Source organism: Oncorhynchus mykiss, chromosome 28, assembly GCF_013265735.2.
Source record: "Oncorhynchus mykiss isolate Arlee chromosome 28, USDA_OmykA_1.1, whole genome shotgun sequence".
Lineage (NCBI taxonomy): Eukaryota > Metazoa > Chordata > Actinopteri > Salmoniformes > Salmonidae > Oncorhynchus > Oncorhynchus mykiss.
The window spans coordinates 587,637-608,918 of NC_048592.1; the positions used below are offsets into that span (position 1 = coordinate 587,637).

General features: G+C 45.3%; 1 protein-coding gene across 8 annotated transcripts in view; it reads left to right on the forward strand.

Moving 5' to 3' along the window:
* Positions 1-15,680: 15,680 nt before the first annotated feature.
* LOC110508307 (unconventional myosin-IXb) overlaps positions 15,681-21,282 on the forward strand; it is a 77,127-nt gene continuing 71,525 nt past the window's right edge. For 4 of the 8 annotated variants that reach the window (XM_036965933.1, XM_036965940.1, XM_036965938.1 and 1 more), the window contains exon 1: positions 16,007-16,116. In XM_036965933.1, coding sequence (XP_036821828.1) covers positions 16,014-16,116 — 103 coding nt within the window. In that variant the 5' untranslated portion in view covers positions 16,007-16,013. Of the gene's footprint in view, positions 15,799-16,006; positions 16,117-16,163; positions 16,805-21,282 lie in introns of those variants that run through there. The other 4 variants (XM_036965935.1, XM_036965934.1, XM_036965936.1 and 1 more) reach the window with 3 other exon arrangements.

The window sequence follows — 21,282 nt, forward strand, 5'->3', positions numbered from 1 at the left end:
ACACTGTAAAGTCCATGGAGAATAAGAGCAACTCATCCCAGCTACCCACTGCTCTGAGGCTAGGAAACACTGTTACAACCGACAAATCCACTATAATTGAGAATTTCAATAAGCATTTCTCTACGGCTGGCCATGCTTTCCACCTGGCTACCCCTACCCCGGTCAACTGCCCGGCACCCTCCACAGCAACCAGCCCAAGCCCGCACCATTTCTCCTTCACCCATATCCAGATATCTGATGTTCTGAAAGAGCTGCAAAATCTTGACCCCTACAAATCAGCCGAGCTAGACAATCTGGACCCTCTCTTTCTTAAATTATCTGCCGAAATTGTTGCAACCCCTATTACTAGCCTGTTCAACCTCTCTTTCGTATCGTCTGAGATTCCCAAAGATTGGAAAGCTGCCGCGGTCATCCCCCTCTTCAAAGGGGGAGACACTCTAGACCCAAACTGCTACAGCCCTATATCTATCCTACCCTGCCTTTCTAAGGTCTTCGAAAGCCAAGTTAACAAACAGATTACTGACCATTTTGAATCACATCGTACCTTCTCCACTATGCAATCTGGTTTCCGAGCTGGTCATGGGTGCACCTCAGCCACGCTCAAGGTCCTAAACGATATCATAACCGCCATCGATAAGAGACATTACTGTGCAGATGTATTTATCGACCTGGCCAAGGCTTTCGACTCTGTCAATCACCACATTCTTATTGGCAGACTCAACAGCCTTGGTTTCTCAAATGATGGCTCACCTAGTTCACCAACTAATTCTCTGATAGAGCTCAGTGTGTCAAATCGGAGGGCCTGTTGTCCGGACCTCTGGCAGTCTCCTTGGGGGTGCCACAGGGTTCAATTCTCGGGCCGACTCTCTTCTCTGTATACATCAATGATGTCACTCTTGCTGCTGGTGATTCTCTGATCCACCTCTACCCAGACGACAGTATTCTGTATGCTTCTGGCTCTTCTTTGGACACTGTGTTAACTAACCTCGAGACGAGCTTCTATGCCATACAACTCTCCTTCCGTGGCCTCCAACTGCTCTTAAATGCAAATAAAACTAAATGCATGCTATTCAACCGATCATTGCCCGCACCTGCCCGCCCATGCAGCATCACTACTCTGGACGGCTCTGACTTAGAATACGTGGATAACTACAAATACCTAGGTGCCAAACCCACTGGCTACAGGTTATCTACAAGTCTCTGCTAGGTAAAGCCCCGCCCTATCTCAGCTCGCTGGTCACCATAGCAGCACCCACTCGTAGCACACGCTCCAGCAGGTATATCTCACTGGTCACCCCCAAAGCCAATTCCTCCTTTGGTCGCCTTTCCTTCCAGTTCTCTGCTGCCACTGACTGGAACGAATTGCAAAAATCACTGAAGCTGGAGATTCCCATCTCCCTCACTAGCTTTAAGAACCAGCTGTCAGAGCAGCTCACAGATCACTGCACCTGTTCATAGCCCATCTGTGTACAGCCCGTCTATCTACCTCATTCCCATACTGTATTTATTTATTTTGCTCCTTTTGCACCACAGTATCTCCACTTGCACATCCATCTTTTGTAAATCTACCATTCCAGTGTTTAACTGCCATATTGTAATTACTTCGCCACCATGGCCTATTTATTGGCTTAACTCCCTTATTTGACCTTATTTGCACTCACTGTATATAGGCTTTGTTTTCTTTTTTTCTACTGTATTATTGACTGTATGTTTTGTTCATTCCATGTGTAACTCTGTGTTGTTGTATGTGTCGAACTGATATACTTTATCTTGGCCAGGTCGCAGTTGCAAATGAGAACTTGTTCTCAACTAGCTTACCTGGTTAAATAAAGGTGAAAAAAATGCATATTTAACCATTTACAAAAAAATTGAGGCTGAAATTAGGATTTTATTTTAGGAATAAGGCCTGCTTTTCCTTTGAAGCCAGAAGGAGGCTAGTATAAGCTACATTTATGCCTTTACTAGACTATGGGGATATTTTATATATGAATGCTTCCGCTCAGTGTTTGAGATCAATTGACACCCTTTACCATGGCACTTTGAGATTGATTTTAAACTGCAAAACCCTTACGCACCACCTCACTTTGTATACCAGGGTTGGCTGGCCTTCTCTAGTCACTCGTAGGCTCAGGCACTGGTATACCTTTATTTACAAAGCCATTTTGGGTTTACAAACTTTTTATTTGGCCATTTTTATTGTTCAGAAATGTGGTGAGTACTCTCTTCGTTCGCTGGACTTAATCCTGCTGACTATTCCAAATGTCCGATCTGAATTTGGTAAAAGGGCTTTTATGTACTCTGCACCATCGTGCCAAAGCTTAGCTTCTCGTCTTGTCCTTTCGGCCCCAATATCCCCACAGAATGAAGACAAACCTCTCCGCCCGCTTCGCACGGAATGCCTTGAAACACTCGTCAAAACCTTCCTCATCTTTGACCTCGTTCCAGGTCAGCCAAACGACACTGAGACGTTCCTAGCAGACATAGAGGACGCACAGGATGGCTACAGAAACAATACGTGTTCTGACAGGCTTTACCTGTTGAAGCATACATCGAATAGACACGTGACAAGTTCCATTCGTCTATAACAGCAACACATGCAAAACTACTACGCTAAACTTGCCACAGCTTTGAAATTAGAATTCAATGGTTTTGCGACTCACAAACACGACAGCTCACTGGCTAACACTGTCAAACAATCTCCGAATGAACACCCACAAGCTTACTATCATAGTCTTCGTTCAGCTTACTATATGAAACAGGAATTGAAGAGCTGTTACCATTCAAACAAATGTTTCTGTCATACAGTGCCTTGCGAAAGTATTCGGCCCCCTTGAACTTTGCGACCCTTTGCCACATTTCAGGCTTCAAACATAAAGATATAAAATGGTATTTATTTGTGAAGAATCAACAACAAGTGGGACACAATCATGAAGTGGAACGACATTTATTGGATATTTCAAACTTTTTTAACAAATCAAAAACTGAAAAATTGGGCGTGCAAAATTATTCAGCCCCCTTAAGTTAATACTTTTGTGATAACATGCGTCTTGGTGAGAGGTGTAGGAGTCAGGCGCAGGAGAGCAGGGATGTCTGAGGAGCGTGTTTAATAATAGTCCAGCAATGCAAATGGCACAGAACAAAAATCCCAAAACTACGCTCTCGAATAATCGTGCAAACCCACGGAGGAACTAACACAGTTCCGACACTTTACATACACGTGCGTAAATGCGAAAAAAACAACAAACATCAAATACCATCGAACGCAATACACACAAGTCTAATCCTGCACGAATTACGGCAGGTAACAGCTGCCCTATATACCCACAGAAATCAAAGCAATTGAAAACCAGGTGTGAAAAGGAACACAGACAAAACAACCAGAAAAAGAAAAAGGGATCGGTAGTGGCTAGTAGACCGGCGACGCCGAGCGCCGAGCGCCGCCCGAACAGGGAGAGAAGTCACCCTCGGTAGAAGTCGTGACAGTACCCCCCCCCTGACGCGCGGCTCACGCAGCGCGACGACGCCGGCCTCGAGGACGACCCGGAGGACGAGGCGCAGGGCGATCCGGATGGAGGCGGTGAAACTCCCTTAGCATAGGAGGATCCAGTACGTCCTCCACCGGCACCCAGCATCTCTCCTCCGGACCGTACCCCTCCCAGTCCACGAGGTACTGAAGACCCCCCACCCGACGCCTCGAGTCCAGTATGGACCGAACTGCATACGCCGGCGCCCCCCCGATGTCCAGCGGGGGCGGAGGGACCTCCCGCACCTCATCTTCTTGAAGCGGACCAGCCACCACCGGCCTGAGGAGAGACACATGAAACGAGGGGTTAATACGGTAATACGGGGGGAGCTGTAACCTATAACACACCTCGTTTATTCTCCTCAGGACTTTGAATGGCCCCACAAACCGCGGACCCAGCTTCCGGCAGGGCAGGTGGAGGGGCAGGTTTCGGGTCGAGAGCCAGACCCGGTCCCCCGGTGTGTACACCGGGGCCTCGCTGCGATGGCGGTCGGCACTGGCCTTCTGCCGTGCTTCGGCCCGTTTAAGGTACCCATGGGCGGCCTCCCAGGTTTCCCTTGAGCGTTTCACCCAATCGTCCACCGCAGGAGCCTCGGTCTGGCTCTGATGCCATGGTACCAGGACCGGCTGATAGCCCAACACACATTGGAAGGGCGACAGGTTCGTAGAGGAGTGGGGGAGTGAGTTCTGGGCCATCTCCGCCCAGGGGATGTACTTCGCCCACTCCCCTGGCCGGTCCTGGCAATACGACCGCAGAAACCTACCCACATCCTGGTTCACTCTTTCCACCTGCCCATTACTCTCGGGGTGAAACCCAGAGGTCAGGCTGACCGAGACCCCCAAACGTTCCATGAATGCCTTCCACACCCTGGACGTGAACTGGGGACCCCGATCAGAAACAATATCCTCAGGCACCCCGTAGTGCCGGAAGACGTGAGTAAACAGGGCCTCCGCCGTCTGTAGGGCCGTAGGGAGACCGGGCAAAGGGAGGAGACGACAGGACTTAGAAAACCGATCCACAACGACCAGGATTGTGGTGTTGCCCTGTGACGGTGGCAGATCGGTCAAGAAGTCAACCGACAGGTGTGACCAAGGCCGCTGTGGAACGGTAAGGGGTTGTAACTTCCCTCTGGGCAGGTGCCTAGGAGCCTTGCACTGAGCGCACACTGAGCAGGAGGACACATAAACCCTCACGTCCTTGGCTAAAGTGGTCCACCAGTACTTCCCACTAAGACATCGCACCGTCCTCCCAATCCCCGGATGACCAGAGGAGGGGGATGTGTGAGCCCACCAAATTAACCTGTCTCTAACCTCCAGCGGAACATACACCCGTCCCGCTGGACATTGTGGTGGAGTGGGCTCAACACGCGATGCTCGCTCAATGTCTGCGTCCACCTCCCACCTTACAGGTGCCACTAGACAAGAAGCCGGGAGGATGGGCGCAGGATCAATGGCCCGCTCCTCCGTATCATATAGTCGGGACAGTGCGTCTGCCTTAGTGTTCTGGGAGCCTGGTCTATAGGAGATGGTAAACCTAAATCGGGTGAAAAACATGGCCCACCTTGCCTGACGAGGGTTCAGTCTCCTCGCTGCCCGAATGTACTCTAGATTACGGTGGTCAGTCCAGATGAGGAAAGGGTGCTGGGCCCCCTCAAGCCAATGTCTCCACACCTTCAGGGCTCTGACAACAGCTAGCAGCTCCCGATCCCCCACGTCATAGTTTCGCTCCGCCGGGCTGAGCTTCTGAGAAAAGAAAGCACAGGGGCGGAGCTTCGGTGGCGCACCCGAGCGCTGGGAGAGCACGGCTCCAACCCCAGCCTCGGATGCGTCCACCTCCACTATAAATGCCAAAGAGGGGTCCGGATGCGCCAGCACGGGAGCCGAGGTAAAAAGAGCCTTCAGGCGACCAAAAGCCCTGTCCGCCTCAGCCGACCACCCCAGACGCGTCGGCCCCCCCTTCAGCAGTGACGTAATGGGCGCAGCCACCTGCCCAAAACCCCGGATAAACCTCCGGTAGTAGTTGGCAAACCCTAAGAACCGCTGCACCTCCTTTACCGTGGTTGGAGTCGGCCAATTACTCACGGCTGCAATGCGGTCATCCTCCATCACCAACCCCGATGTGGAAATGCGATATCCAAGGAAGGAGACGGCCTGTTGGAAGAACGAGCATTTCTCAGCCTTGACGTACAGGTCATGCTCCAACAGTCTCCCAAGTACCCTGCGCACCAGAGACACATGCGCGGCCCGTGTAGCGGAATAGACCAGAATATCATCGATGTAAACCACCACACCCTGACCGTGCAGATCCCTGAGAATCTCATCCACAAAAGATTGGAAGACTGCTGGAGCATTCTTCAAACCGTACGGCATGACGAGGTACTCATAATGGCCGGATGTGGTACTAAACGCCGTCTTCCACTCATCTCCCTTCCGGATACGCACCAAGTTATATGCACTCCTGAGATCCAGTTTTGTGAAAAACCGTGCTCCGTGAAATGACTCAATCGCCGTGGCAATGAGAGGTAGCGGGTAACTATACCCCACCGTGATGGAATTTAGACCTCTATAGTCAATGCACGGACGCAGACCACCCTCCTTCTTCTTCACAAAAAAGAAACTCGAGGAGGCAGGTGAGATGGAGGGCTGAATGAACCCCTGCCCCAGAGATTCCGATATGTATGTCTCCATAGCCACCGTCTCCTCCTGTGACAGGGGATACACGTGACTCCTGGGAAGTGCAGCGCCTACCAGGAGATTTATCGCACAATCCCCTCGTCGATGAGGTGGTAATTGGGTCGCCTTCTTTTTACAGAAGGCGATAGCCAAATCGGCATATTCTGAGGGAATGTGCACGGTGGAGACTTGGTCTGGACTCTCCACCGTTGTAGCACCGATGGAAACTCCTACACACCTGCCTGAGCACTCCTCCGACCACCCCTGTAGAGCCCTCTGTTGCCACGAAATCCTGGGGTTGTGACGGGCCAACCAGGGGATCCCCAACACCACCGGAAACGCAGGAGAATCAATGAGGAAGAGACTAATTCTCTCCTCATGACCCTCCTGCGTAACCATATCCAGTGGAGCCGTGGCCTCCCTGACTAGCCCTGACCCTAATGGTCGGCTATCTAAGGCGTGCACTGGGAAGGGTTTATCCAGCTGAACAAGGGGAATCCCTAACCTGTTCGCTAAACCGCGGTCAATAAAATTCCCCGCCGCGCCTGAATCTACTAGCGCCTTATGCCGGGAAAGAGGGGAAAATTTAGGAAAAACAATCCATACATACACGTGACCAACAGGGGGCTCTGGGTGAGCCTGGTGCCGACTCACCTGAGGTGTCCGGGCAGTGCTCGGCCTGGCGTCTCGACTCCCGGGGGGACCCCCCCAGCACCGGTCAGCAGTGTGCCCTCTGCGACCACAGCTGGCACAGGAAAGGCCCCCTCCTCCGGTCGCCCTCGCTGAAGCACCTCCTAGCTCCATGGGTGTTGGAGTGGTGGAGCTGGGAGATGGAACTGACAGAGCCCGATCTGGACGTCCGCGGGTCGCCAGCAAGTTGTCCAACCGAATGGACATGTCGATCAATTGGTCCAAGGACAGGGTGGTGTCTCTACAGGCCAGCTCCCTACGGACGTCCTCACGCAAACTACACCTATAGTGATCGATCAAGGCCCTGTCGTTCCATTCCGCGCCAGCGGCCAAGGTCCGGAACTCTAGAGCAAAGTCCTGAGCACTCCTCCTCTCCTGCCTCAGATGGAACAGCCGTTCACCCGCCGCTCGACCCTCAGGTGGGTGATCAAACACGGCCCGAAAGCGGCGGGTGAACTCTGGGTAGTGGTCCCTCGCCGAGTCAGGATCGTTCCACACCGCGTTGGCCCACTCCAGGGCTTTACCTGCGAGGCAGGAGACGAGGGCGTTCACGCTCTCACCCCCCGAAGGAGCCGGACGAACGGTCGCCAGGTATAGGTCCATCTGGAGTAAGAAGCCCTGGCACCCGGCCGCCGTCCCATCATACTCCCTCGGGAGGGCGAGTCGAATTCCACTGTGCTCAGGCAATGAAGGAGAGGGTAGTGGTACTGGTTGGGGTGTAGCTGATAACGGTGTGGGAAGGCCACCTCTCTCCCATCTCTCCATCGTCACCATCACCTGATCCATGGCGGTCCCCAGTCGGTGTAACACTGCCGTGTGGTGTTGAACTCGCTCCTCCACGGACCCTGGAAGTGCGTCCGCTCCTGCTGACTCCATAATTATATTGGTTGCAGGATTCTGTGATAACATGCGTCTTGGTGAGAGGTGTAGGAGTCAGGCGCAGGAGAGCAGGGATGTCTGAGGAGCGTGTTTAATAATAGTCCAGCAATGCAAATGGCACAGAACAAAAATCCCAAAACTACGCTCTCGAATAATCGTGCAAACCCACGGAGGAACTAACACAGTTCCGACACTTTACATACACGTGCGTAAATGCGAAAAAAACAACAAACATCAAATACCATCGAACGCAATACACACAAGTCTAATCCTGCACGAATTACGGCAGGTAACAGCTGCCCTATATACCCACAGAAATCAAAGCAATTGAAAACCAGGTGTGAAAAGGAACACAGACAAAACAACCAGAAAAAGAAAAAGGGATCGGTAGTGGCTAGTAGACCGGCGACGCCGAGCGCCGAGCGCCGCCCGAACAGGGAGAGAAGTCACCCTCGGTAGAAGTCGTGACAACTTTGTAGCGCCACCTTTTGCTGCGATTACAGCTGTAAGTCGTTTGGGGTATGTCTCTATCAGTTTTGCACATCGAGAGACTGAAGTTTTTTCCCATTCCTCCTTGCAAAACAGCTCGAGCTCAGTGAGGTTGGATGGAGAGCATTTGTGAACAGCAGTTTTCAGTTCTTTCCACAGATTCTCGATTGGATTCAGGTCTGGACTTTGACTTGGCCATTCTAACACCTGGATATGTTTATTTTTGAACCATTCCATTGTAGATTTTGCTTTATGTTTTGGATCATTGTCTTGTTGGAAGACAAATCTCCGTCCCAGTCTCAGGTCTTTTGCAGACTCCATCAGGTTTTCTTCCAGAATGGTCCTGTATTTGGCTCCATCCATCTTCCCATCAATTTTAACCATCTTCCCTGTCCCTGCTGAAGAAAAGCAGGCCCAAACCATGATGCTGCCACCACCATGTTTGACAGTGGGGATGGTGTGTTCAGGGTGATGAGCTGTGTTGCTTTGACGCCAAACATAACGTTTTGCATTGTTGCCAAAAAGTTCAATTTTGGTTTCATCTGACCAGAGCACCTTCTTCCACATGTTTGGTGTGTCTCCCAGGTGGCTTGTGGCAAACTTTAAACGACACTTTTTATGGATATCTTTAAGAAATGGCTTTCTTCTTGCCACTCTTCCATAAAGGCCAGATTTGTGAAATATACGACTGATTGTTGTCCTATGGACAGAGTCTCCCACCTCAGCTGTAGATCTCTGCAGCTCATCCAGAGTGATCATGGGCCTCTTGGCTGCATCTCTGATCAGTCTTCTCCTTGTATGAGCTGAAAGTTTAGAGGGACGGCCAGGTCTTGGTAGATTTGCAGTGGTCTGATACTCCTTCCATTTCAATATTATCGCTTGCACAGTGCTCCTTGGGATGTTTAAAGCTTGGGAAATCTTTTTGTATCCAAATCCGGCTTTAAACTTCTTCACAACAGTATCTCGGACCTGCCTGGTGTGTTCCTTGTTCTTCATGATGCTCTCTGCGCTTTTAACGGACCTCTGAGACTATTACAGTGCAGGTGCATTTATACGGAGACTTGATTACACACAGGTGGATTGTATTTATCATCATTAGTCATTTAGGTCAACATTGGATCATTCAGAGATCCTCACTGAACTTCTGGAGAGAGTTTGCTGCACTGAAAGTAAAGGGGCTGAATAATTTTACACGCCCAATTTTTCAGTTTTAGATTTGTTAAAAAAGTTTGAAATATCCAATAAATGTCGTTCCACTTCATGATTGTGTCCCACTTGTTGTTGATTCTTCACAAAAAAATACAGTTTTATATCTTTATGCTTGAAGCCTGAAATGTGGCAAAAGGTCGCAAAGTTCAAGGGGACCGAATACTTTCGCAAGGCACTGTAGTTTTCTTCGGGGGGTGACCCTTCTGACGATGTACCTTCTTGGGGCTCCTTTGAATCATAATCCTCGGGATTCGTATATATTATGCACTTCTTTAGCCGAACAATGCTCTGTCGCTGTTGGCTCTGTACAAACAGAGCGTCCAACAACTCCAACATTTTCAATTCCATTAAATCCCAACTTTTAAAAGGAATAAGCATGTGCAACCTAAAATCCCCGGCCAGGCCTCCATCACGAATGTTTTGGCTGCGGATTTCCTCGTTGCTGATATAGAACTCCACGCAGCCACATGGAAGTCCATTCTTTCTTTGTATTTTCACCCTGTGAAATACTCTTCCTGAGGAGTCAGGGGTACCTTCCCAACGGGTCTCGTAGCCTCTGAACAAGCTATACCCCTTGGTGATAAGTCTCAGTTCGGGACACAAAACCTGGCGAAAAACCGTCCAGTCTTCAACCCCATAATGTCTGGTCGGTATATTCTTCTCCTTCGGCTACCATATAGAGGTTCACTCTACAGGCCAAGTAATCAAACAGATACCCCAATTGCTGTCCATTAGACATCAGCACTTGATCTTTCAGCGCAGTTGCGGGCGGTACCTGGGTTCTATACACACGTAGAAACCATTTTTTTGGAGCATCGTATATTGCGGCATTATACTTGGCCCTTTCTCTATGTTTCAGCCGCGGTCCTGCTTCCGTTGTTACAGTCATCACAGCAGGGCAATAAAACTGGGGGTGGGGGGCCATACACTTTCAAAAGTTCAAACACTGAACCCCCCCAGTTCAACCAGGTCCCTAGACATCAATCAGCATGACTACTTCAAAGGATGCAATATAGATATAAAATAACACACCCTCTAACACGTGACCACAGGAACAGGATGGCCTGGCCGGAGGCCCATATTTGGACATGTACACGTCATCATGGACACAGGGTCATAAATCTATATTTTGACCCGTGCCGTCTACTTTATTCTCTCTCCCATGACCCAACATATAGTGAGCGCCCTCTAGTCTAGTGGACAAATTATATGGACTATACAAAGACTGAAACTACAGACAACACAACCACATGGGAATGCCTACATTGAAGCCAGAGCCACAGATAATGACCAAAGAGGTCCAGCTGTGCCAACTAGCCCATTAGCTGTTAATGCATCCAGCCAGCCAGGACACCCTGACCCTACAGTACTGCCATCACTTTATACTGGATCTGATTTCATACAGTTCCTCTCTTCTCCTCTCGTCTCTGGTTCCCCTCCTCTTCTTTCTTTTTGTATCTACTCTCCCAACTCCACTCCTCTCTTCACGTCTTCTTTATTCTCTTCTCTTTGCTCTTACATTTACATTTTAGTCGTTTAGCAGATGCTCTTATAGCAATTAGGGTTAAGTGCCTTGCTCAAGGGCATATCAGCAGATTTTTCACCTAGTTGGGTCGAGAATTCAAACCAGCAATCTTTTTGTTACTGGCCCAAAACGCTTTTACCGCTAGGCTACCTGCCGCCCTCTCCCAGCTCTTTTCCTTTCCTCTCTCCTCTCCTTTTCTCTATCCTCTCCTCCCAACTCCTCTCTCCTCTCTCTTTCCTCTCCTCTCCTCCCCACTCCACTCCTCAATACCATCAAGATACACTTTCCATGAAGCTATGAGGGAACTGTTTATCCTTGCAGAACATCCAGAAGTAAAACTCTGAAATTATGATCAGGTAACAGGTGTAATGGACCCTAGACAGACGCACACAGTAATCAATACAGGGTGTCTGTATTTCAAAGTCCTGAAGTGGACATTGACTCAATCTGTGGGTGAAAGTGTTTTCTACCTCATCTGTTATCTTTGGTTTCACTGGCTCCTCTCTGCTAAGTGGACTGGATGCATTAGGGCTGGAGAGGAGCTTGTATCAGACTAGTCTTAAAAGGCAACATGAAAACCCAGAATATGTCCCAAATGGCACCCTATACCCTATATATTGCACTACTTTTGACCAGGGCCCATAGGTCTATGGCCAAAAGTAGCACACTATATAGGGAATAGAGTGCCATTTGGGAGGTATACAATGTTATAAACACAAGACAGCTTCCCCATTGTCAGCTGTCTGCCCTGGTGTAGAGGGACAGTGACAGGCATCCAACAATACTTGCATGGAAGTGCCACCTATCAAGTTCTAGACTTGAAAACAAAACACATATCTGGACTGGTGAGTGTGAAAGGAGTATGCTCCTCTGATGGCAGTAATTTACAGGCAGAGAAGAAAGGATGAAAGTCTTCCATCTCTACATAGAGTAATGGTCCTGAAAAATACCTTTGATGCCTGATAATGTTTCTCCCTTGTTTATCTGAGTCTCTCTAACTCACTCACCCATTCTCTCCCTCTCTCTCCCTCTGCTCTTTTTCTCTGCATCTTTACTCTCTCTCTCTCTCAGTCTGTGTCGTGCTGCGGTGGAGGAGAGGCTTATCACGTTACATCAAATCTGTACTGCTAGCGGGGTGTGTAAATTCTACACCTGTCCCATCCCATCCCATCCGCCCTCCCTCGCTCCCTCTCTCTTCTGCTTCTCATCTCTTTCCCTCTCTCTTGCACCTTCTATCTCTTTCTCACACACAGACTCTTTAACACACCCTCACACATACGTCATAAGGCAGCGCTTTAAGGAGCATAATTTTTCCATGCAATAGGATACAGAGGTAATACATCTGAGGTTTGACACTGTCCTGATCCACACCAGGTGAGTTTTTATTCCATTCCTTTCTTATCCAATACCTTATCTGTATCACTAAATACAGTAGGTCTGATGTCTTTACCAACGGAATGAGACCAATTCAGCTCAGAGTTATGTAATAATATAAAAAATATTGCAAGCAATGACAAATAGTACATTCATGCAGTATAGAATTTCTGAAGAATTTGTCACTAAAGCAGAATACAATTACTGTCAACGCACTACAGCAACAGCACAAACGTAGTATTTATAATTGTTCCATATCTTTGTAATACTACTGTCTATTGAGCAGAGACAGTTATACCTATTTACTTAGCTTCAATATCAGGATCTTTCCTCACAAAGATGGCAGCAGTCTTTTCTTCTCCTGAGAGGAGCAGCAGTGACATAATGACAGTCGGACAGGTAACTGACTTCTGACATGGATACTATTGAAACTAATCCAACTCCAAGTCTGAATCATGCCAACAATGTTTATATTGTTGCATTGAAACCAAATGAACTTATTTAACAATTTTTTTACATAAAGAAACAAAGATGAATAGAAGAAAATGCCAATAGAAGCCAACTGTAATCATGTCATCTATACATCTTCCCACATGGCTTATCACTCACTATAGGCAGTATGACCACAAAGGCATCAATAAGAATAGGATTGTTACAGGTATATTACACCTGCTCTCAAAGTATTATGACATCTTAATGGGCGTGGTGGATCTGTGGGAGTAGTATAACATTCCTGCTGCGTATATTATTTTGACAAAGTCCCCTCCCCTGGTGTGTTTGACCAAAACCAGCTTAGCGCATATGTGTGTGTGCGTGTATATGTGTGTGTGCATACGTACATCTGCGTGTGTGTGCGTACATGTGCTAGCTTGTGTGTTTGACTGACACCAGCTCAGCATGAGTGAGCGAGAGTGTGTCTTGGGCTCCAGTTAAAAGAACTTCAACATGAGAGTTGTTGTTCCAGTGAAGCAATACGGTGATGTCATATCATCTCTATTTGGCTGGTTAATAGTGTATCAGGTTGCATCCCAAATGGCACCATATTCCTTACCTTGTGCACTTCTTTAAACCAGGGACCATAGGACCCTGGTCAAAAGTAGTGCACTATATAAGGAATAGGGTACCATTTGGAAAGTTACCTTGGTCTGTAAGCACATCCTCCTGTCCTGAGGCTCAGGCACACAATCTGAGAACAAACACTCAGCTAGGAGACTCTGTCCTCCTCACACCCAGGTCCCAGGGCACAGGGAAAATACCCACCCAGTGAAAAGACAGAAGATGCATATTTACATCTAATCCCTCCCTCCACTTTTGGAAAATAACTTTTTTTCTGGGATTACATTATCCAAGATTTTATTGAATACCTGCATCAAGTTGTGAAATCTGTGTTCATCCAAAACCATTACTGAAAGGTTAGTGTAATGGATTAAATTGGTTTTATGTTAACCATTTGTAATACGGGGTTAAATGGTCTATGTATCCTTTACTACAGCACTGACTATAACACTATAACTCCTTTCTGATATTGTCTTTGTGTATGATGTGAATGATGGGGAATCTCTCTTTTCCTCTATAGGCTATAGCAAACTGGTGCTATACTTTCTGAAGATACAGAACTTAGCTTATTGATGAGCATTGAGCTAAAATGATTTGTTCACAGTGGCTAAGTTCAGTGTCTGGAATGAAAACAATTTTATAGCATACCAGGGTGTCTTGCCTAATACTTTGGAGATGGGAAAGAAGGGACGAGAAGAGGACAGAATCCAGAGGTTGGAAAAGACAATTTGGTGGCAAAAGAAACACACACCTGTTTAGGAGAGGTGCTGGCTATTGGAGTAGAACACTTGAAAAATAAAAGGAGAGCCATACACTCTAGGAGCGCAGATCCAATTATGGAAAGGACAGGCCACCTGTAAAATTAGCAGGAATGTTCTTTAAAAGACTTGCATGTTCCGACACACAGGGAAGATTACCCTAGATCACACTCCAGAGCATTATAGATTTTTTTCTTCACTCCGGTGCCTGGAACACGTGTGTGTGTGTGTGTGTGTGTGTGTGTGTGTGTGTGTGTGTGTGTGTGTGTGTGTGTGTGTGTGTGTGTGTGTGTGTGTGTGTGTGTGTGTGTGCGTGTGTGTGTGTGTGCGTGTGTGTGTGTTTGTTATAGAATGTGTAGTACAGGGCTGTGTACTCCGGTGCCTACTGATCTGGAATCAGTGTGTGTCTTTTGACTGCTGGCTCAGTTCAGCAGGAACAGGAGTGGCATCCAATGTGACATCATCATTATCATCATCACCATCTTCATCATCATGTTATTATCATCATGTTGTGCATTGTTCAACAATGCATGAAACAGCTATAAACATGTGATAAATATACCAACACAATAGACTTATGTAATAAATATGCCAACACCTGTCTTGTCTTGTTCTGCACAGTATCCCAGGCAACCCATCCATCTAGCGAGACTACAGTATACCAAATGGATTTAAAAAACCTTCTCATCTTGATTGTGAAGCACAGCGTCAACACAGTTATAATAGAATACAGTTGTAAAGAAAGTGTCTGCATATGTGTCCTTTAAGTAACTGTTGCCAGTCAGTGCAAGGCATAACAAAGAGTCAAATGTCCAATAAACGGTATAGTGTTACACCGGCAAGGAAGCTAATCCACAGAACACAACAACCAGAGATTAAACTGATTGTTATTACACACAAAAGGACTTGGCGGGTTCCAAGAAAGCTATGACATCATACTGAATTATGTCACTTAGCATTTTCTAGCACACCAGGGTTGAATTGAAATTAAACATATCTTTGTGGGAAAATACATCAGATTCTGTGTCTAAATTCAGTATTTGATTACTAGAGGAGCAGTGGAAGTACGTAAAATGATACTGAAATTAAGTCATATCTCACTTTTTATTTCATTGCATACATTTATGAATGAATGATAATATTTGCTGTAGGCCTAGGCTAGTTATGTCATTCTCACTAACCCACTGATAAAACATACTGTGGGTGTTCTTAGAGTTTAAAACAGGATGTTATCTTCTACAATAAATAGTTTCAGTTTCAGTTAATCTGACTAAAATAAAATGCACACACACTCCATGTTTTTCTGTTTTATTGACGAAGCAGACGCGCTCATGATCAAAAGGGTATGATGCCGCTTTCAAGTGCTGGTTGTAACTAGGTCACTCGAAAATGTCCGACTAACTAACTGGTTGAAAGCGGCGCGTGAATAACTACAACCAGTTAGCAAGTCTAATATTTTCGAGTTTCCAAATTACGTCAACGCAGCATGTCAGCCGTACCTAACCAGTTTTTTTCTTATCAACTTGTTTTGTAATGCTGGTGGATAAGGGAGCTTCCCTTTTGTCAATAATGTTCATGTGTAACGTTACTACAGGATTCAAATAAATGGATCGTTATGCCAGGTGAGGAATAACATTTGATTAGTATTTATGTTTAGGTGTTAAGTGAATTTGTGGGTGTATAGGCTACTGTATGCAATGGAGTCTGGTGAATGCCAATACTCACACAATACTACTGTAGTCAAACTAATGGAGTCCCACCTCTTCCCAGGTGAATTCCACAGGTATAGAAAACTAAACAGTACTTCATATGGCCACCAGATGGCCTAAACTCTTACATGCAAATAAAATCTTTCAATCCCAAAGAGAATGTAATAGCTGTTAAAACGCATAGGCCTATGGTAAAGAAAAACAACGCCTGTTGTCATTCTGTTTGGCAATGTAAGTAGTAGCCTTTAGGTCGGTTAACGTTGATAGAACTTTAGTTGACCGAGTTTGTTGCCATTTCTGTTTTATTGAAAGGGAATGATACCGCGTTCACGTCCTGATCGGAATGTTTGACTCGCTTACTCAGTGGTTCCCTAACAGCGGTACTAGGAGAAGCCTCATGAGGCCATTATTCTACTAGTAAAATGCACATGGGGTACTCCGACCAGAGCAAAATGCAGTTGTTAGGTACAGTAACCGGAAAAGGTTGGGAACCACTGTGCTAACTTGTTGAACGCGGCACTTGAATAACTACAACCAGATAACGAGTCCAAACTTTTCGAGTTTCCAAATTTCGAATTGTGCTTAAACTCAGCATGTCACCCGCACCCAACCCATCGATGAAAGCGCGTGGACATAAGATATAGGAAGTTACAATTCACAAGAACTTGTCAAGAAGATTTTCGATTACCATTACAGTTACATTACGCGTCCAGTCACTGCCAACCGACTAAAGCATTGTTGCGTTTATTTGTATATTTTGCAATAAGGACGGGAACACCTTTTTTCGCTCACCTTTCGGTTGCGCAGTTGAGCTATTTATTTTCTTATCAACTAGTTTTGTACTACTGGTGGAAAAAGGGAGTTCCTTGTCGTCAATGTTCTTATGTACAGGATACAAATAAATGGACCATAATGCCAGGTGAGTAATAACATTTGATTAGTGTTTGTTATTACATAGCGGGAACATTCCTAGACTTAGCCCATTCATAGATGCTAACCACTTATAGCGCAGTGACTATAGTCGTCTATCTTCTGGCAGGGGTAGTTTTGTTGAGAAGGGTGCAATTGCCTCCTGCAATTAGGGGCATTCCTGTATCTGCAGGAACCCCTTTTTATACTTCTATTGGACCATTTTTAAATTGGGCCAGTTGGGAGGCGGGGGCGCTCCAGTGCAGTAGGTGGCGCTAATGCACAATAACGTTGGATGCCAGCCACCGATAAACACCACAGAGAAGGGGCGGGATGACAACGGTAGCTAGCTGTACACTAGGAGGCAGTGTCGAGTTAACAAAGGACACTGTGCTAGCCCTAAGGAGGACTCTGGTACACAGCAGACGGGAGGCAGGGGCGACACCGTATGTTAGCTCGCAAACTGACGTGGATGTTGATTATGGCACCTCACCTCTCTGATTCAGAGGGGTTGGGTTAAATGCATTTCACATTTCAGTTGAAGCATTGTACAACTGACGAGGTATCCCTAACAAACTTCCGTACTTGACCGTGTCCCGTACATGTGACCGTATTTTAGCCCCCCTAAACATGTATACTTCCAGGTCAACTGTATTATGAATACAAACTTCTCCGCTTTCCAGCTAAATCATTGACGACGCGACCTTCATGCTTGCCCGTCTCTCTGCATGTTTGAAGAAGGCAATGGATCTCCGCCTGTTCTTTTAAAAAATGGCGAAGGGGGAAGCGAAGGTTACTGAGTAATAGAGAAAGGGGAGATATGTCGTGTGGGGATTTTTTTTTTTTACTCGATTTGGCCAAAAAATGTTTATGAAATACTATGAAGAGTTTTTATATATTGTGTCATTACATACCTATTTGAAGGTTTGTGTCGAATTTGAATAGGGTTTTTAGGGTGGAGATAATAATAATCACACATTAAACTGGCTTTGCGAATCATGATGGCTTGCAGTGATGAAGTTTTTTTTTTTTTTTTTTTTTTGAGATCATTACCTATTTTTATTTTTTAACATTTTTTATTAACAACCAATACAGAAAGTACATGAGGGAACACAAGTATATATAGATTATAAACAATGGACAATCGAGCTAGGGGGACAATCGAGCTACCCCCTAGCTCGATTGTCCATTGTTTATAATCTATATATACTTGTGTTCCCTCATGTACTTTCTGTATCACATTACAATTACACAAGGACCTTGAGGAACATACATACACTTACAATTCTAACAGCTTTTTTGTTAGTAGAGTATTTAACTGTCTTAAAATACAGTTCAATTTATTTTGTAGGGTAAGAACATTTGTTTTTTTGTTTGTAAATTTACATTTGTGTATATGAAATTTGGCCAAAAGAATAATGAACTTAATTACATAAATTGTTCAATTATAAATCTACTGATGTCTTGCATGAATACAATGCCAAAAAAGATGCAACACTGTTTCTGGGTGGTCATTACGAAAGGAGCAATTTGAGTTGATGTTTTCCTTGAACTTCTTCATATAGTGGTTGGCAGGATAATATTTATGAATAATTTTAAAGGAAACTTCCTTAATTTTGTTAACAAGTAGGTATATGTGTGGCAACATCCTAACTTTTTTCCAACAGATATTATCAATAAATCCATTCCAATAAGGCATGACATACAAACATCCTGCTGAAACAAGGTTCGTATCGCTCTGTGTGTTGAATGGACCAAAAGAGAAACAAATCTTTCCTACTGATGAGTCAACAGGGTCAATAGAAGGTAGGCTATGAGGGTCAGGTCTTGACAAGTTCCTGAATAACAGAGCAACACCTGAGGGAATGGCGTCTAAAACAATTGCAAAATCTTTAGGTGTTACAGGGACCTTCTAAAGTGATAAGAGTATTTCCCTGTCCTTTTCACTTTCTTGTATCTAATCTGCAAGCGAAGCGCGTACGATACGTCCTGATACGTCACAATATATCATACAGCGTCAGAGGGGTCCGTATTTTTCAACTTTTCTCAAATACTATTGGTCTATTACCATGTCAATCAACACTTGAATAGAAACTTCGTTTACACTATGTATTTTAATGCCAACAGTCTACAATTGCGTTTTTTTTTCTTTTTCGCATCCTCGTTTGAATGCCGTAGTACGCAAAATCTGTACGGAACAGTGTTGGCGACTGTTGGCTAGTATGTAGCCTACAATGTATTTTTCTCTGAATTGTCCCATTATTCCAACTGTTACAACGAGAAGAATAAACAACTGCTCGTTTTTCCTGAAAACTGCCTATTTCATCCTTATGCTAGGTAGCAGATGTCACAGCAGTAGACTACGGTAGGGATTAAAACCTGTAATCGGGATCCCATGACCACTTTTCACAAAAGCCAGGTTTCTAGAAAACAGTCGACTAAATTGATTTTAAACTGGTGTCGAGAACAACGCGGCAGAGGCTGGCGACAGTGGAGTGAGGAGAGGAGGAAACTTCCATTGGGCCAAGAAAAAGAGCAGAGAAAGGAAAACTCACCTTAGTTATGATCAACTGAATGGTGAAAATATTGGCCTGTTTTGCAATTGACAATGATATCATTGTTAACAACATTGCTCTATCATCATTACTAAATACCAGTTTCACTTGCTGTGAAATTTTTATATAGTGGCGCAGCCAAGCCGGCAATGTGTTGCAGCCACAATCTTATTTTGGGAGAACCCTGGCATAGTGGCCATATCTAGATTTTAAAAGCTTTAAATGGGCACTCCTGATTTTTGCTGTATTTCCCGGGACTCTCAGATAAATATGAATTATTCCCGGTATTGAAAGTTGTTAAATTGTCTGAAAATATTCATCCCTACTGTACAATGAAATCCATATGGTTAGTACCAATCAGGGGTTGGAACTGAAATATTTTCCAATCGTTCTATCTGAATGGAAACATCATTTTTTGTTCCGTTCCACTGTTCCAACCAGCAAAATAAAGTTCTAAACCAGTTTGAATCAAAAAAAAAGTTAGTTGATATTGTTCCTTTTTAAACATCTGAAATCACATTGTTTGTTTTCTCCTTTTAGCTCGACATTAAATTTCTTCACCAATCAGTGCGGGTAGAGAAGCTTGCTATATGGAGCGGGCAGGCAATTTGTTTACATACATTAAAATAAAATAAAAATGGTAATTCAACTCAAGTTTAAAACAATTCACTAATACAAATTTTTACCAAGTGCTAAAACAATAGTCAACTAAAAGGATCATTAGAGCCAAACAGACAGGGTTATGGGATACAGATCATCAGGAGTGACAATGTTACCAAAATGCATGACTTACTGTATATCCAGACAGACAGGTGTAGGACGCAAGATGCGACTGATTTTGTGGGTGGGGAGAGGGTGGAGGCTTGGCTTGAAGAGCCGGCCATCTTATGACATACATTATCTGACTTGGGCTCCCAATTATACCTACGGAAGAACAGCTTCAATGAAGAAACATTGAATGTCTTTGAACTTCAGAGTGTTTGCTTAATGTTGGACCAGAGCTAGCTGTGTGTGCAGATCAGCACCAGAATTAAAAACATGTCTTACCTTTTTGTCATTATTAAATCCAATGTGAAACATGATAACTATAGTATCCTTAACGAGCATTGAAAAAATGGACCCATTCTTCTGTAATTAAAAATATCTATAATTTCTGAATCACGCTTGTACAGTCAATAAGCTAGTAGACTATGCTCCGGAGAGGGAGGGGCTTGAAGCCGAGACACGCACATACTGGCAAAGATTTTCAGATGGCAAGCAGGCAGACAGACACTGGAATATGTTTCTGCGTGACCGAGCGAGTGCTTTGCATAGGCGCTTTGTTGCGTTTGTTGTGGGACTGGAAAAAATGCTTGGAACGTAAAATAACGTTAGTACTTAACTGGTTCCCATGTTTTCAAAATATCAGTACTGTTCAGAACGGTATAGATCACTTTTGTTCCCGGTCCTGATTCTTTTCCTGTAAAAATTTACTTATTTTTCTGTTCTGTTCCTTGAACCGGTTCCAACCCCTGGCACTAGTACCAATATCACAAGTTATTTATTGTGTAGGCTGCCATCCTACTCGAAATATAATCAAGTGGGATGGAACAAATTGGCCACGTTAGCTACTGCCAGCGACATAATACAGCTGCTCGGTGAAGGAACTACTGCCCAGTGGGAAGCAACAGTGGAGTAGGAAGCACCTAGACACAACACCGTTGCACCGGTCATTCACACGAGCTTGTCATTACGTTTGCTAATTGGCATGTCAAGGTGACATACAGATGGTGATATATACTGCAAGTTATTTCTCCCTCGCCCATCGAAATAAACAACTTTATTTTACAAGTTAACTACCACAATGCTTCTGTTGCCAGCATTAAACTAGCTAGTTCGGAAGGGTTCCGCAGCAACTGACTGCAACAAATCCGTCTCCACTCAATTAAGCTGT